At 38.7% G+C, this 14,995-nt stretch overlaps 1 protein-coding gene across 2 annotated transcripts in view; it reads left to right on the top strand.

Annotated features, from left to right (window-relative positions):
• The window catches only part of si:dkey-119m7.4 (uncharacterized protein LOC560629 homolog), a 31,664-nt gene extending 17,465 nt beyond the window's left edge, over positions 1-14,199 (top strand). For both annotated transcript variants that reach the window (XM_051960700.1, XM_022203993.2), the window contains 4 exons: positions 2,333-2,544; positions 2,682-2,790; positions 7,108-7,320; positions 12,268-14,199. In XM_051960700.1, the coding sequence (XP_051816660.1) occupies positions 2,333-2,544; positions 2,682-2,790; positions 7,108-7,320; positions 12,268-12,346 (613 nt within the window). In that variant the 3' untranslated portion in view covers positions 12,347-14,199. The remainder of the gene's footprint in view (positions 1-2,332; positions 2,545-2,681; positions 2,791-7,107; positions 7,321-12,267) is intronic.
• The last annotated feature ends 796 nt before the right edge of the window (positions 14,200-14,995 follow it).

Below are 14,995 nucleotides of genomic sequence, written 5' to 3'. Positions count from 1 at the left end.
AGTAGTTAGCTATTAAGAAGTGACTAGCTGGTGTTGGCACACTGTAGTGACTATTGGTGTGTAAAGTCACGATCGTACATAAGGGCTTCTATTAGCTATGCTTCAATGTCCACAGATGATGGCGTGCTCATTCTTAATTTTATTTCCGACTGCAACGAAAGCTCTGCAGTGGTGCTTGCCTCAGAAATGCCCGGGAAAATCCAGCTTGTGTGGACACTTTAGCAATACTCAATCAATAAAAGCATCATTGCTCAAAAGATTCTGAAAAACAGCACCTGTCCCACCATGTTAATGGTGCTGTGGAATGTTGTTAAACTTGTAACAGCGCAACACTGGGTTTTGCTACTTTTACTTAAGTAAAGCCAAAGTCCTTTCAGGCAATTCTTGCTGAACATCTCTTTTCTGTCTGATGAGACTAAAATGAAGCTTTTTGGCCATCACAGTAGACAGTATATTTGTCAGATTACACATGAACACAAACACACCATCCCCGCTATGAGGCATGCTGGTGGCAGCATCATGGTGGGGATGCTTCTCGGTAACAGGCCCTGGAAGATTTGTAAAAGTGGAGGGTGAAATGAATGCAGCAAAGATTTGGAAACCCCATAGGAGAGCCAAATGCAGTCTGCAAGAGAACTGTGACAAGAGATGTGGAAAATAGTTTTGTTTCCTAACAGGACAATTACCAAAGGCATTCAGTTAAAGCTAAACAAAAATGGTTTAAAGACCACAAGGTGAACACTCTAGAGTGTCCAAGTCAGTGACCAGACCTCTATCCAACTGAGAATTTCAGGCTGGACTTGAAAAGGGCTGTTCACTGATGATCCCTGTGCAACCTGACAGAGTTAAGGCAGCTTTGCAAGGAACGATGGGGTAAAAATGCAGTATCCAGATGTGTAATGCCAGTTTAGTTAATCACCTCTTGAAGCGGGTAAATAATTATACAATCACTAATTTTACATTTTAGATTTTTAATCATTAACATTACTTTGTAAACATTTCTTCTCACAAGTTTTAAATTTATTTATTTTTTTTTGGTAAATTCGTGTCCAAAAAGCCAAAACTAAACTGACCACAATTCAATGCTGAAAGGTTATATAAAAGGAAGACTTTCATGGGAGGTGAATACTTTTTATAGGCACTGTATGTACTGATTTAATGTTGTAAAATAATGAAACAGTCCAAGAACATTACATAATTTTATACGCAGTGAATACACAAAAAGGTGAGCCATTGGAACTTGTAAAGATTCACACCAAGACACTAGATGTGCGATGCGTTATCTTTGATGTTCAAAGTTTGGTTGTGATTCTCAGCTGTTGTAATAAAGTAAATGAAAAATGATAGTGGGGATCAGAGTAACGGGTTTAGAAGGTAATGATTACCGCATGTGCAATCTTACAGTGGTTTAAGCATGCTCCCAGTCTCATGTGACGTTTTGCCAATAAGCCACAACCCTGATTATGGAGGAAGGTAAAGTCAGAGGTTGAGATTAAGGTATTGCTTAGAAGCATTTTCAATTCCTGAGTGTGTCTTAATACCAGATGCTTTGCTACAAATCACAACTGTTAGTGTTTTTTTTATAATATGATTCTTTATCTTTAATAAGCATGAGCTCATTGTTCCCCCCTTCAAATGCCAGACAGTTTCATTTGGGAAGTTTGATACCAAACATTTGGAAATTAAATGGCTAAAGCCAAGATTAGGAAATGGCCAGAAGCTGAATTGAAATAATGACACTTTCATATGCCAGTGCTTGACATTAATCATATATAACGTTAAAATAAGGGCTGGGCAACCCTTTATATTTCAAAAACTTCTTTAAAGACCATTTTGACCTAAAAAAAAAAACAACTTTTAATGGACTGTATACGTTTGTGATAAAACTTATTTCACACTAAACTGTTTGCAGGGATAAAACCTGATAGAATGTTTTGAAACTGTTTACATCACAGTTTTACAAAATCAGATAAAAACACAACAAACAAACATATAATGACTGTATTTTATCACTGCAGAATATTTAACGGGGAAAAGTGATCATTTGCCAAGTACAACGTGTATTAAAGTCATTGTGTGTAGGATTTGAAAATTCCTTACTTTGCTGCCATCCTTTGGTACTATCAGAAATCACAGCAATGGAATGGTTCCCTTTTTTGACCTTGATCATTTTATTTCATGTAAACGAAAACATTTGTCTCCAGAATCATTTGAAAAATGTTTGTCTCTACATAATAGCTTTGAAAAAGGTTTCACATACAACATTAAGGTCAGCTAGTCATAACAGAAGTACGTGAGGTAATAAACATTCTGTCTTCTCCACGTGCTGCAGGTTCGTCAATGTCCTCGTGTACTACGGCCTTTCCCTCAATATCTCTGACTTTGGAATGAACATCTACCTGACCCAGATGATCTTTGGTCTGGTGGAGATGCCTGCGCGCACCATTACTCTCTTCACCCTCAACCGATCCCGCAAGATCTCCCAGCTGGCTTTCCTGGCTGTGGGCGGCACTGCCTGCCTGTTGACCATCTTCATCCCCAGTGGTACGAACACGCATGCTCATGTACAGTATGAACAGTAGACTCTGTGTTGTCTAAACATGTAGTTGTGGTTTTCATGTTTAATGGTTTCATATATTTCCCAAGTCTGTTTCCTCACCTATAGCTGATCTTTCTTCTAGAACTGTCTAATGTCAAAACCGTCCTGGCCATGATTGGGAAGTTTGGGATCACAGCCTCTCTGTCCATTATTTACGTCTACTCAGCTGAAGTGTTCCCCACTGTTATCAGGTGAGTGTTACCTTCCCATAGACCCCTGTGTGTTCACAAAATCCTAGTTTCTAAAGCAAAATGTTCCTATGCCAGCTTTGGCTACAAACTGCACCTGTCCATTTCCTAACTTTTTGCAGTTCAGTTTTCTGCTCACAAATGTAAATTTGGAAAAACAAAAATTAACTTCAAATATCCAGTTTCATTTTTCTCACCTTGTCAAATGAATACCCTGGGATATTAATTACCTCCGCCAGGAGGTTATGTAATCACCGGAGTTTGTCCTCTAGTCCGTTTGTCTGTTAACAGCATAACTCAAAAAGTCATGGACGGATTTTCACCAAAATTTTACAGAATGTCCGGAAGAGCAAAAGTAACAATCGATTAGATTTTGGAGGTGATCTGGATCACTGTCTGGATCCGGGATTTTTTTGAGTCCAGACAGAGTCCTTCAAAAAATCCTGGATCCAGGCGGTGAGCCGGATCACCTCCAAAATCTAATCAATTGTTACTTTTGCTCTTCTGGACATTCTGTAAAAATTTGGTGAAAATCCGTCCATGAATTTTTGAGTTATGCTGTTAGCTAACAGACAGACAGACAGATGGACAGATGGCCTGGCGGAGGTATGCGCTCTCCGAGTGCTTTTCTAGTTTGTAATCAGACTATCAGAAAATAGAATATTATGTCAGGAAGATTCTTTAGGACTGTGGTGATTCTGTCTCCTGATACTGACTAAGCATCTGATTGGTAGGCTATTTGTTGTGGGGGGTTTGTATGCATGTAAGAAGCAGATGTAAATTATTTGTAGGCCTGCAACACCAATCTGTAAAATAAATGTACACTACCACTCAAAAGTTTGGGGTCACTTAGAAATGTCCTTAGTTTTGAAATAAAAGCAGTTTTTTCAGTGAAGATAACATTAAATTAATCAGAAATACAGTCTAGACATTGTTAATATGGTAAATGGCTATTCTAGCTGGAATTTTTAATGGAATATCTACATGGGGTACAGAGGAACATTTCGAGCAACCATCACTCCAATGTACATGCTACATTGTTTAACTAATTGCATTGAAAGGCGAATTGATTATTAGAAAACCCTTGTGCAATTATGTTAGCATATGAATAAAAGTGTGAGTTTTCATTGACAACATGAATTGTCTGGGTGACCCCAAACTTTTCAACGGTAGTGTATGTTCTAATTCGCAGTAGCCTACATCAAAAACAACAACAAAAAATCCATATGCGGCCGAATGGGATGAGCGTCCAACCATTAATCAGCCCTGTACAGGCACGCAGGCCCACACGTGTCACACCACAACCACGCTCAGTGTAGGGAAAAGACTGCAGGCCGGCGCTGCGTGAAATGCCGTGGATCCAGCAGCTTATTTATATACAGATACATTCATAAGTTACTTTGCATTGACCATTCATGGTAAAATGTGGGTGTGTTGTGGGCAGGATGTGAGGTGGATCCACCTTCGCAATCTTCCAGCTGGTGTGTGATTATAAAGGGGAAATTGCGTGCAGCTGTGCTTACGCACAGTTTTATAAATCAGGGGCGAAGGGCATACGCCCATTTCGTATTTTCGGCGTACGCAAACTTTAGTATGGATCCTACGCAATGTTTTATAAATGAGTCCCCAGGTCTTTCTCAGTATTTTATGACTGTATGTAATTCATTTTGAAACTCATCCAGGATGAATTTCAATGCGAAAAAGCCGTTTGACTCGAGGCAGTCAGCTGTCTGTTTTTTACTGTTGGTTGTACAACCAGCTTTATGAAACAGAGATAATGTTTTGCCAACTTGTGTCTGGAGGGATTTTTCTTTTAGTGCTGTATTCATTTGATTATCATGTAACACTTAAGAGATTAAAACCAGATAAGATCAAAGTATAAAACAGTACGCCATCGTAGGGATTTAGTTTTAGCGTTTTGACAAAAAGCTACATTATTTTTAATGCAATTTTTGTAACTAGATTTTTTTTGCAGTCAAACTAAAGACATTTTATGAGCTTTGTGGTGTTTTATATTCATATCGTCTAAGCATTTTGAAACTGGAGAACTTTCAAGTTGATTCTTCAGAGCTTCCTGTAGCGTCTTCCTTACAAATCTGATAAATATGGGAATTGATCGCACAGAATAGCATGGAGTATGGTGCCATCCAATAGACTTAATAAATGTGCAAACATATATTAGTATTTTTTTTAAATTCAATGTCATCTCATTACAGAAAAAACACAAGCTTTTACTCTAAAGACTCGCAGCATCTTTCACTAATGTAAAATCTTGGAGTCGAGCAGTCTGTTTTTTTCCGTCCTCTACCAGCCCCTTTTTTTGCAGTGCAGCATATAGAAACCAGATGCTGGAACATCTGATGTCAGCATACAGTTGTGCTTTAAGTGTAATCCACACATTACGTAAATCGGATTTCCATGTGTGGTTTTTCTAGAAAGCGGGCACAATAACGTGCATGGTTGATCCAAATAATATCAATCTATCTGTCTGTGTTCATGCTGAAATGATGACTGCAGTTTATGTTTGAGAAGCAGTTTCCTTCTACAGTTCCTAAACAGTGATTCACAAACTGGGGAAATTATTAGATTATTTGAAATTATACATATTTGTTGGGGCTCAGGGGAAATATATTCCCAGAAGTTGGATTGGAGAATAGTGTTCAGCAAATTTAGTAGTCTGGCTACAGAGGACACACACGGGACCTCTGAAGGAAGTCAGCCATAACAGCTGAGCACCATCTGCTGCATGGAAACTAGTTAGTGAGCTGAGAAGTTAAAACAGATTGCTAAAAGCAAAATACACCTAATGGATAAATAGAATAGAATGGAATACAATAGAACTTTATTTGTCATTGCAACAAGTACAACGAATTTGCAAAAGCCCTTCAGTCAGTGCAAAACAGTGTGAAAAAAATAACAATAAGGTGCAGGAGGGAATGGAGTGGAATGATACAGTAGCAAAAAATAAGGTGCAAAATAGCTGCCAATAGCTGCCATATTAGGTTCATTAAATGACATGAGGTAGTTATATTATAACAGAGGTAGTGCTATTAGCCTTTGTTCAGGACCCTTACTGCTGTTGGGTAGAAACTGTCTAAACCTTAAAAAAAAAAAGAAGTTCCGGACAAGATTACTGTCTTTTGACAAAAAGAAAAGAAAAGCAATGATATTCATTGCAGTTAAAAGTATGAAACACAGAGCGAGCAGTTCTCATGTAGTATACTTTAATAATGCAGTGAAAGAAGCATATTAATACAAGCTCATTTAGATACGTAGCTGTTGGATTTAACAGGTCTATGTACAGTATTCTCAAAATAATTTATACCCAGAAAGCAAATTTTAATATGTGGTGTTTTTTTTTTTTTTGGTTTGTCCGATAGATTTCCTTTGCTGGAAATGACATAAATAAGTGCCCAAAGATGGCCACACACCGAAACTAAAATGATCAAAATGCCTTAAAATTGTTGCAACTTTTTTGACAAAAATAAAAACTGCCTTACAATTTCAAATAGCACAACAAAGATATTTATAGTCAAATACAAAATAAACAGTTTTACTTTATTATCAGATAAGACAAAGAAATGTAACACATTCTCAGACAGAAGCAGGGACGAGTTATTTTCAGGTTTTTATTTTCATTTGAAAAAAGAGACGTTTCACCCCTAACGATGCTGTACTGTATTTATGAGTCTGAGTGTTTAAAGAAAATAATTATTTGATAAAGCACTGTCTTCAAAGCAAGTCCTTCTTTTAATGCTAAAATCATATTTTGTTGTGGTTTATTATCTGTTCACCAGATTTCTGGGCTGGAACACTAACGTGAGAAAGTGATTTATATATATATATATATATATAGTCATGCAAAGGCAGGATGCATGTCCCGTTGATCTTGTTGCAGTTCTACGTTTTGCTGAGTAAGATCTGAAAGATTTCTCTGATAGCTCTGTGATTGGGCAGAGCAGACTAATTGTCTCTGGTGTATCAGTAATGATGCAACTGTAGCTATGATAACTTATCTGGATTCCGATAACACTGTCTGGATGAAGAAAAACACATGGTAATGCAGGTGTAAATCCAGGCAGAACACACTGAGACTGGAATGCGATCACACATTTGGAGGGGCTCAGACACGCATTGTATCAGTCAAGTGTAAACACAATCCATGCAGCGTGACCAACACAAGATTTACAAGTTGAAAGCCCACTGAACTCCACTTCTTTCTGCAAAGTGAATGCAAGTTACAGAATGTAGCAGGTGCAGATTATATATTAATAGTAGCTGTAACCAGGGCCTTTGTTTTCTAATCACTGTCATTTTCAGACAAAATGGGATTGGGATCAGCTCCATGTGTGCTCGTACCGGGGGTGTCCTGGCGCCCATGATGTTCCTCCTGAAGGGCATCAGTCCTCACGCTCCCATGGTTCTGTGTGGCCTCTGCCCACTGCTGGGCTCTGCTCTCACCCTGCTGCTGCCTGAGACGGCCAACAAGCCCCTGCCTGACACCATCGAAGACGTCGAGGGATCCAACCTCAGGTTTGAATGTCCACAGCGTGTAATGTTGTAGATAAAGACTGTGAGGTATTGTTCTGTCAAAAACTACATCTGCTGAGTCCTTAGTACTAGGGCTGGACCTGAATATCCGAATATTCATTCACTACGGCGGTATCCGGTCGGACGTTACCTGGCGGAAAGAATATTCAGCGTTACTGTCTTCCCTCCGCCTTCGGCCCACATCGGCTCATATCGGCTCATCTCGTCCTGTGATTACATAAACATATACACATATGTCCCATATGTCTGTGTGATCACCCCCTCCTCCCCCCAGACGAAAATATTCGGAGCTCGTCTCTTCCCTTCGCCTTCGGCCCACATCGGCTCATCCCATCGTGTTCAGCTCATCTCGGCTCCTCCATTCGTGTTTCTTACCACCACCCGAATGGCCGAGTGGCTGCCGACTGGGATGTCACGCTTCACTTCGTTGCATAAACACAAGACAAGATGCTGAAGACCTCCGCTGTTTGGGAATTCTTCAGTTTAACTGAAGACAAAACGAAGGTAAAATTTGGACCCGGGAGACCAGACGAACGGATCCGAATATTCGGGTCATCTCCACCACAAGCCTTAACCAATACATGCTATTAGTTGCAGAGGATTTTTCTTTATATCACCAACTCAGCTGTAAGAATGCAGCGTTAGGTTCGTCTTGAATGGATAAACTCTGTCCAGAGGCCATTAACCGCCACAGAAGTCTCTGTCATGTTGCGCATTGCTAGCTAAACCCAAACAATGCTCTCTGCTTGCCAACATGAACCTGTCCATAGCTCTTCTCAGATTGCTACAGTCTTAATCTCAAAAAAGCTGCAGTTTTTCATCTCATTAAATAGTAAAATGCTCCACCTGATGGGCACAACCAGGAAGTACAGCTAATCTACGATACGTTTTCTGCCATATCCCTCATTTTCTGCCTGAATATATTTTTAATCTGTTGAATTATTAACGGCAATGGTTGATCACAAACATCCCTATTTTTTTTTTAATCTTCAACATTTCCTTCAGATCAAAGGAACTGTGTTTGCAGTTGCAGGTTTTTAAAAATGGTGGTTGTAAATTGCTGAGGGCAATGCTGGAGTATGTGACAGATCAGCGACATTCAGCAACACAAGCCACAACCAACCTAAGCAGGGATCTTAATGATGGGCAAAACAGTCTTAATGGAACTTGATTTAAATCCTGGTATCTCTGGATTGAAACATGGTTAGGAGGATCGAGTACCTAAAAAGGCTCTTAGTCCCAGAGGAAAGTTCCTGCGGTGTAAACCATCAAGCTGTATTAAAGAATCAGACTTTGGGTCTAAGGCCAAAGAAATATGAACACGCTTCAGAGTGTATAGCTGCGTTAACAAAAGCCTTGATTAATCAGTCAGTAATCTCCAGAGAGAGCAGTTAACTGCACCTGCCCCAGAAAACAGCAGAAAATACAGTCTCTTTTGTGTTATAAAACAAAAACACCTCTGGAGAGACTTAAAACATCAGAAATGAACAGGGAGGGTTTGAAATGCAACTCAAGTTTGCCGCAAGCTTCGATGGAAAGGGCAAAAATATTAATTACCATAACAAAGACTGGCTTAATTTCTCAGAAAACGTGTGGTAACAAAGAGAAATATGAGATTAAAAATGCAGACCACACATGTAAGCTATATGACCACCTGAAATGGAGAAAAGCTGAGTATAAAGGATTCCAAGTATTCCGAGTTCTGGATCGTAATTTCTTTTGTGTAATGAAATACTTTCCTTGTATGTATAGTTCACATTTATTTTTATTTTCTACTGATGTTGCACTATCCTCCTCCTGGTTAGAACACTGCAGATTTCCCACTGTGGGTTTAATAAAAGCTTATCTCACCTGATAATAAGAGTGAATAGCAACTTAAAGAAGCTTTACAGACTTACTTTAGCAGACTTCTCCACTAACAACCACAACACAGCAGGTCCAGACAGTGTGATTACAGCAGTTAAGAATACTAAAGTAGGCCTGTTTGTATTTATTATTATTATTATTTATTGACTACAGAAACAACCTGGGCAAAGAATGAGTGTTTTCCACTAATCTCCCACACACACAGTCATTTCTCTTTTACTGTTTTGATAGGTGATTCAGTACACACGTGGACAAAATTGTTGGTACCCCTCAGTTAAAGAAGGAAAAACCCACAATTCTCACTGAAATCACTTGAAACTCACAAAAGTAACAATAAATAAAAATTGATTGAAAATTAAATAATCAAAATCAGCCATCACTTTTGAATTGTTGATTAACATAATTATTTAAAAAAACAAACTAATGAAATAGGGCTGGACAAAAATGATGGTACCCATAACTTAATATTTTGTTGCACAACCTTTTGAGGCAATCACTGCAATTAAACGATTTCTGTATTTGTCAATGAGCGTTCTGCAGCTGTCAACAGGTATTTTGGCCCACTCCTCATGAGCAAACAGCTCCAGTTGTCTCAGGTTTGATGGGTGTCTTCTCCAAATGGCATGTTTCAGCTCCTTCCACATATGTTCAATGGGATTCAGATCTGGGCTCATAGAAGGCCACTTTAGAATAGTCCAACGCTTTTCTCTCAGCCATTCTTGGGTGTTTTTGGCTGTGTGTTTTGGATCGTTGTCCTGTTGGAAGACCCATGACCTGCGACTGAGACCAAGCTTTCTGACACTAGGCAGCACATTTCTCTCCAGAATGCCTTGATAGTCTTCAGATTTCATCGTACCTTGCACACTTTCAAGACACCCTGTGCCAGATGCAGCAAAGCAGCCCCAAAACATTACTGAGCCTCCTCCATGTTTCACCGTAGGGACAGTGTTCTTTTCTTCGTATGCTTGGTTTTTGAGTCTATGAACATAGAGTTGATGTGCCTTACCAAAAAGCTCCAGTTTGGTCTCATCTGTCCAAAGGACATTCTCCCAGAAGCTTTGTGGCTTGTCAACATGCATTTTTGCAAATTCCAGTCTGGCTTTTTTATGAGTTTTTTTCAGCAGTGGTGTCCTCCTTGGTCGTCTCCCATGAAGTCCGCTTTGGCTCAAAGAACGACGAATGGTGCGATCTGACACTGATGTACCTTGGCCTTGGAGTTCACCTTTAATTTCTTTGGAGGTTGCTCTGGGCTCTTTGGATACAATTCCAACGATCCGTCTCTTCAATTTGTCATCAATTTTCCTCTTGCGGCCACGTCCAGGGAGGTTGGCTACTGTCCCGTGGGTCTTGAACTTCTGAATAATATGAGCCACTGTTGTCACAGGAACTTCAAGCTGTTTAGAGATGGTCTTATAGCCTTTACCTTTAAGATGTTTGTCTATCATTTTTTTTCGGATGTCCTGGGACAATTCTCTCCTTCGCTTTCTGTTGTCCATGTTCAGTGTGGTACACACCTTTTCACCAAACAGCAGGGTGATTACTTGTCTCCCTTTAAATAGGCAGACTGACTGATTATGAGTTTGGACACACCTGTGATGTCAATTAAATGACACACCTGAGTTAATCATGTCACTCTGGTCAAACAGTTTTCAATCTTTTATAGAGGTACCATCATTTTTGTCCAGGCCTGTTTCATTAGTTTGTTTTTTTAAATAATTATGTTAATCAACAATTCAAAAGTAATGGCTGTTTTTGATTATTTAATTTTCAATAAATTTTTATTTATTGTTACTTTTGTGAGTTTCAAGTGATTTCAGTGAGAATTGTGGGTTTTTCCTTCTTTAACTGAGGGGTACCAACAATTTTGTCCACGTGTGTATGTCTTTCTTCTTGCAGAATCAATAGATGCATGCAGTTCCAAAAGTGTCCTTTCCAAAATTTGGGTTTTGTCTGCTTTTTAGAAGGTATCAACCAATTAATAGCCTTCAGAATTTTTTTCAATTATCGGTATAGTTTCCTTCTTTTTTTAAAACCTGATTTCCAGTAAATTTAAATTGTCTGAGTTTGATTCCGGTAAAGCTGCCTTGTTTTATCTGTAGTCACCGCTCTCAATATCTAAGTAAATATCCCATCCACAGCACTATCTGATTGGTTACGCATCACAAATAATATCCCATTAACATTGAAGGATAAATGTTGAAAAGTTTCCTTTCAATTAAGACATAGATATTCTTTTTTTTTTTTTTACCAAATCTTGTGTTGAAATTGGTGTACATTTTGACAGCAAGATTTTTATTTTTCATTACTAATAATAATCTGTAAGTGCCAATTTTCTAGACACGTAGCAACAGCTGGACGTCAGACTAAACGAGACACAGTATGAAACTTAAAGGCATTAGAGGAGATTTAATTTCCTACGACTATGAACGTAGCATGCGCATGCACACATACAATCTCTCCCTCACCCCCCTCTAACCTCCTCCCTCTTAACATTTACGAAGAAACGCCCCCCCTCCAGAAACTTGCGTAGGACTCGTGAAGTTGTCTTTTACGGCTGGGCCCCCCCCTGGATCTTTATCTGCCATTATGTAAAAAAGATGAGCAAAACAAGTTGCCAGCTAACTACGAAGCTGTACCAAAGCAACACATACAGAAAACACGTAAGTCCAAGGCGTACGTAATCTACGTAACTCGGCCTGAGCCGGAAGATTTTTGATTGACAGGAAAGGGAACAAACCAAACGCCTCGGTCCGAGCGCTTTGATTGGCTGATGTTTTTCAGGTCCTGCCATGTCCACAGTTATTTTTATTTATTTTTTTATTCTTTTAGAAACCATACATACAAGTCCACTAAAGGTCAGTATATTCATTTTATGTGAATCAGACAAATTAAACAAAAAAACATCCTCCATAATGCCTTTAAAAAGTTGCCCCTCTGATGGTAATTCACAACATGTTCACTAAATAGCCAGTCTGATTTCAGCAGGATTGGTTGCAAAGCTGCTTAAGAGTCACATTGCTGTTGTTGTTTTAAAAACCATTTGCATGTTTTTTTCTTCATCAGTGAGGAGGATGGAGGTGAGAAGCCAGGCCTCATTGACGCTTCCAACACTTGGAGCATCGACATCACCAGGAAGGACTAAACACAACCACAGAACCAGAGCCAGCTGCCACATCTCATGAGACAGTCAGTATTTTTTTAGGACTTTTCCAAAGACAAAAGTCTGCTTCCAGTGGAAGTCACACTTAGACTTTGTTTTTATGGGTCTTTTCAAGCTACCCACATTCTGAATACTAAAACAGCATAGTGTGTAAGTATATTTTTACTCTTCATTCTTTTTTTTCTTTTTTTTTCTTTACTATGTTTGCTTTTATACGCCAGCTTTGCTTTTGTTCCAGTGTATTATCCTCAGCTTATATTGTTTTGATGGTAGAACAAAAGTCAGTGTTTTATTATGAATGAAACATACTCCACTCATGAAACTGTTGTAGGGTTTAAAAGTCGTAAAACACGAGTTCTCAACAAGCATGTGTTGATATAAAATTGTGCTATGGCAGATATACAAAATGTATTGAAAGGAAACGCAAATTACAAGACCCTCTTTCAGCATTCGGAACACCTTTCTGCTGCAGTAACTTGAACTTGAATCATACAAGCATATCAGGTAACACAGTACTGGATGCAATACCTGCAGTTACCTGAGTGTAACCATAAAGATAGTGTGTTTAAGGCCTTAAAGGTGCACAAATTAATGATTTTTCATCACTTTTGTCGGCAGAGCAACATTCTGGCCTCATAATACTTTAATACATCATTTTGTAAATGTGTTAGCAAACAGTCGCTCATTTACACGGCAGACAATCATTTGGAATTGCGTTTGTGCCCGCCCAGTGAATGTGCACTATTCCAGCCAATGAGACGTTTCCATTCTCTACATACTAATGAGGAGAATATTTGTCTGTTTAGCAGCTAAACATCCCACTTTTCTTCTCAGCTGGTAGCTAACTGGTGGAAGAAACCAGATCAATGAGCCAAAAAAACGCTAATAGACTCTGCAGAGCTGAGGGAAAGTATGGATTTGGGTGAAAATGTGCTTTATTTTTTTCTCAGTATGGGGTTTGTTTGATATTACAAATATATAATTAATCCATTGTTGCCATTAATATATGACTTACTACATTTTTAACCAAGACAGACACTTCTGTCCACTTTAGTCTAGGTTCAGTGTATTTAAGGTTTACAGATTTCTCTGCCACAATGCTCCGTGAAATTTTAGCGTTCTTCCGAATTTGTGTCTATAGTTTGTTTTTGATCCTTTCTTCATTCATCAGGACATTTCTCCATAAATGTTTTTTTCCACTTTGTGGTAGCAGAGCCTGACCTGCACAGCCTCCTGACCTCAAGCCAGATACCAGCGTTTGTGTTTACTATTGTTTCGGTGTCGTTTTATACTTCTATTGATCTGTTATGTAACATTTATGGACATAAATGCCGGTTCATATCCACCAAACATTACTGATACGGAGTACATGTAGCGTCACAACCTTCTGACAGTAAGCAAGAAAAAGTATTTTACAGTCATCCGGTTATATTGGCACTGTGAATCTCTTTTTTCTTTTATACTTAAGCATCAACATTGTTTCAGGCTAAGGTCCACATCTTCACAGAATCAATGTCAAGTTGTAGTAAAAGGTGAAGTGTACGGCGTCTTACACTGCACTCATGTTTACGTGAATGACCAGCAGCAGAAACTGTCTTTAAGGAAACGCTGACACTCGCTGGTGTGCAGAGAGATTCTCAGCTTTTCTGGCAGCTCCACAACACATACTTGAAATTCTATGTTTTAAAAAAAAACAACTAACAAATAAACATGCCGATGCTCTGCATGACTCTTACATACATCTGTATGCTTTGACTTTTGCATTTTGTCTGTGAATCAAGCTGTTGATATTCTGTTTTTACGGACTTGATTTGTACAATAAAGGTTTAAGGGAATCTGTGTTCTACGTTCATCCATCATTTTATTTAAAAAAAAGTCAGAAATGGAACAAATTGCTTGTGAGAAACTCACAGCTGATAGTTCATGAGTTTAATATACATTTTGGTGCATAACACCACAAGTAACGTTTTTTTCAGCGGTGGAATAGATGAGTACAGTGTTAGTAGAAAGCACTGCCATCAAAGTATCGTCTGGTTGCCAAATTAAACATTGTAAATTATTTCAGGTACAAACAATGGATCTGGTGAAGAATTCTTGTCGGTCTGTTTAAGAGGTTTCCAGACTTACAGGACAAGACCAGAAAGAAAAGAAAGAGTTCAGCTATTATTTAATAGACTTTTCCACAGAAGGCTTTAACTCGACAAACACAGGTTTAACTATTGCTATTGCTTTTTTAAAAATCTGAAATTAGGTATAACTGATGGTACCAAATGTTGACCTGGGAGAAAAATAAAGAGTGGAACTGATCCATAAGAGAACTGGTTATAAATAACATCACTGATTTTAGACTTCTTAAACCCTAAGAAATGACATGTTTAGCAGGTAGGTACACTATGTGTTACTGACCCTGCTGTAAGGCCACAGATACACTTACTGTAAGCTTAGAGGTAGTAAATGTATGTTTGAGTAATTAAAGATGGTTTAATGTTCTAGAGTAGTTCTTTTGTGTATGTAGACTGCACTGACGGTTTGTAATTAATCTGCATTCAGGAGCACTGCTCATTAATGCAGTGCTGGAGCCCTCTTACAGCGATTTGAGGTAATGTCTGTAATGCAGAGATTAATCCACAG

Source organism: Acanthochromis polyacanthus, chromosome 16 (assembly GCF_021347895.1).
Source record: "Acanthochromis polyacanthus isolate Apoly-LR-REF ecotype Palm Island chromosome 16, KAUST_Apoly_ChrSc, whole genome shotgun sequence".
Classification (NCBI taxonomy): domain Eukaryota; kingdom Metazoa; phylum Chordata; class Actinopteri; family Pomacentridae; genus Acanthochromis; species Acanthochromis polyacanthus.
This window is presented reverse-complemented; position numbering and strand designations above follow the sequence as displayed.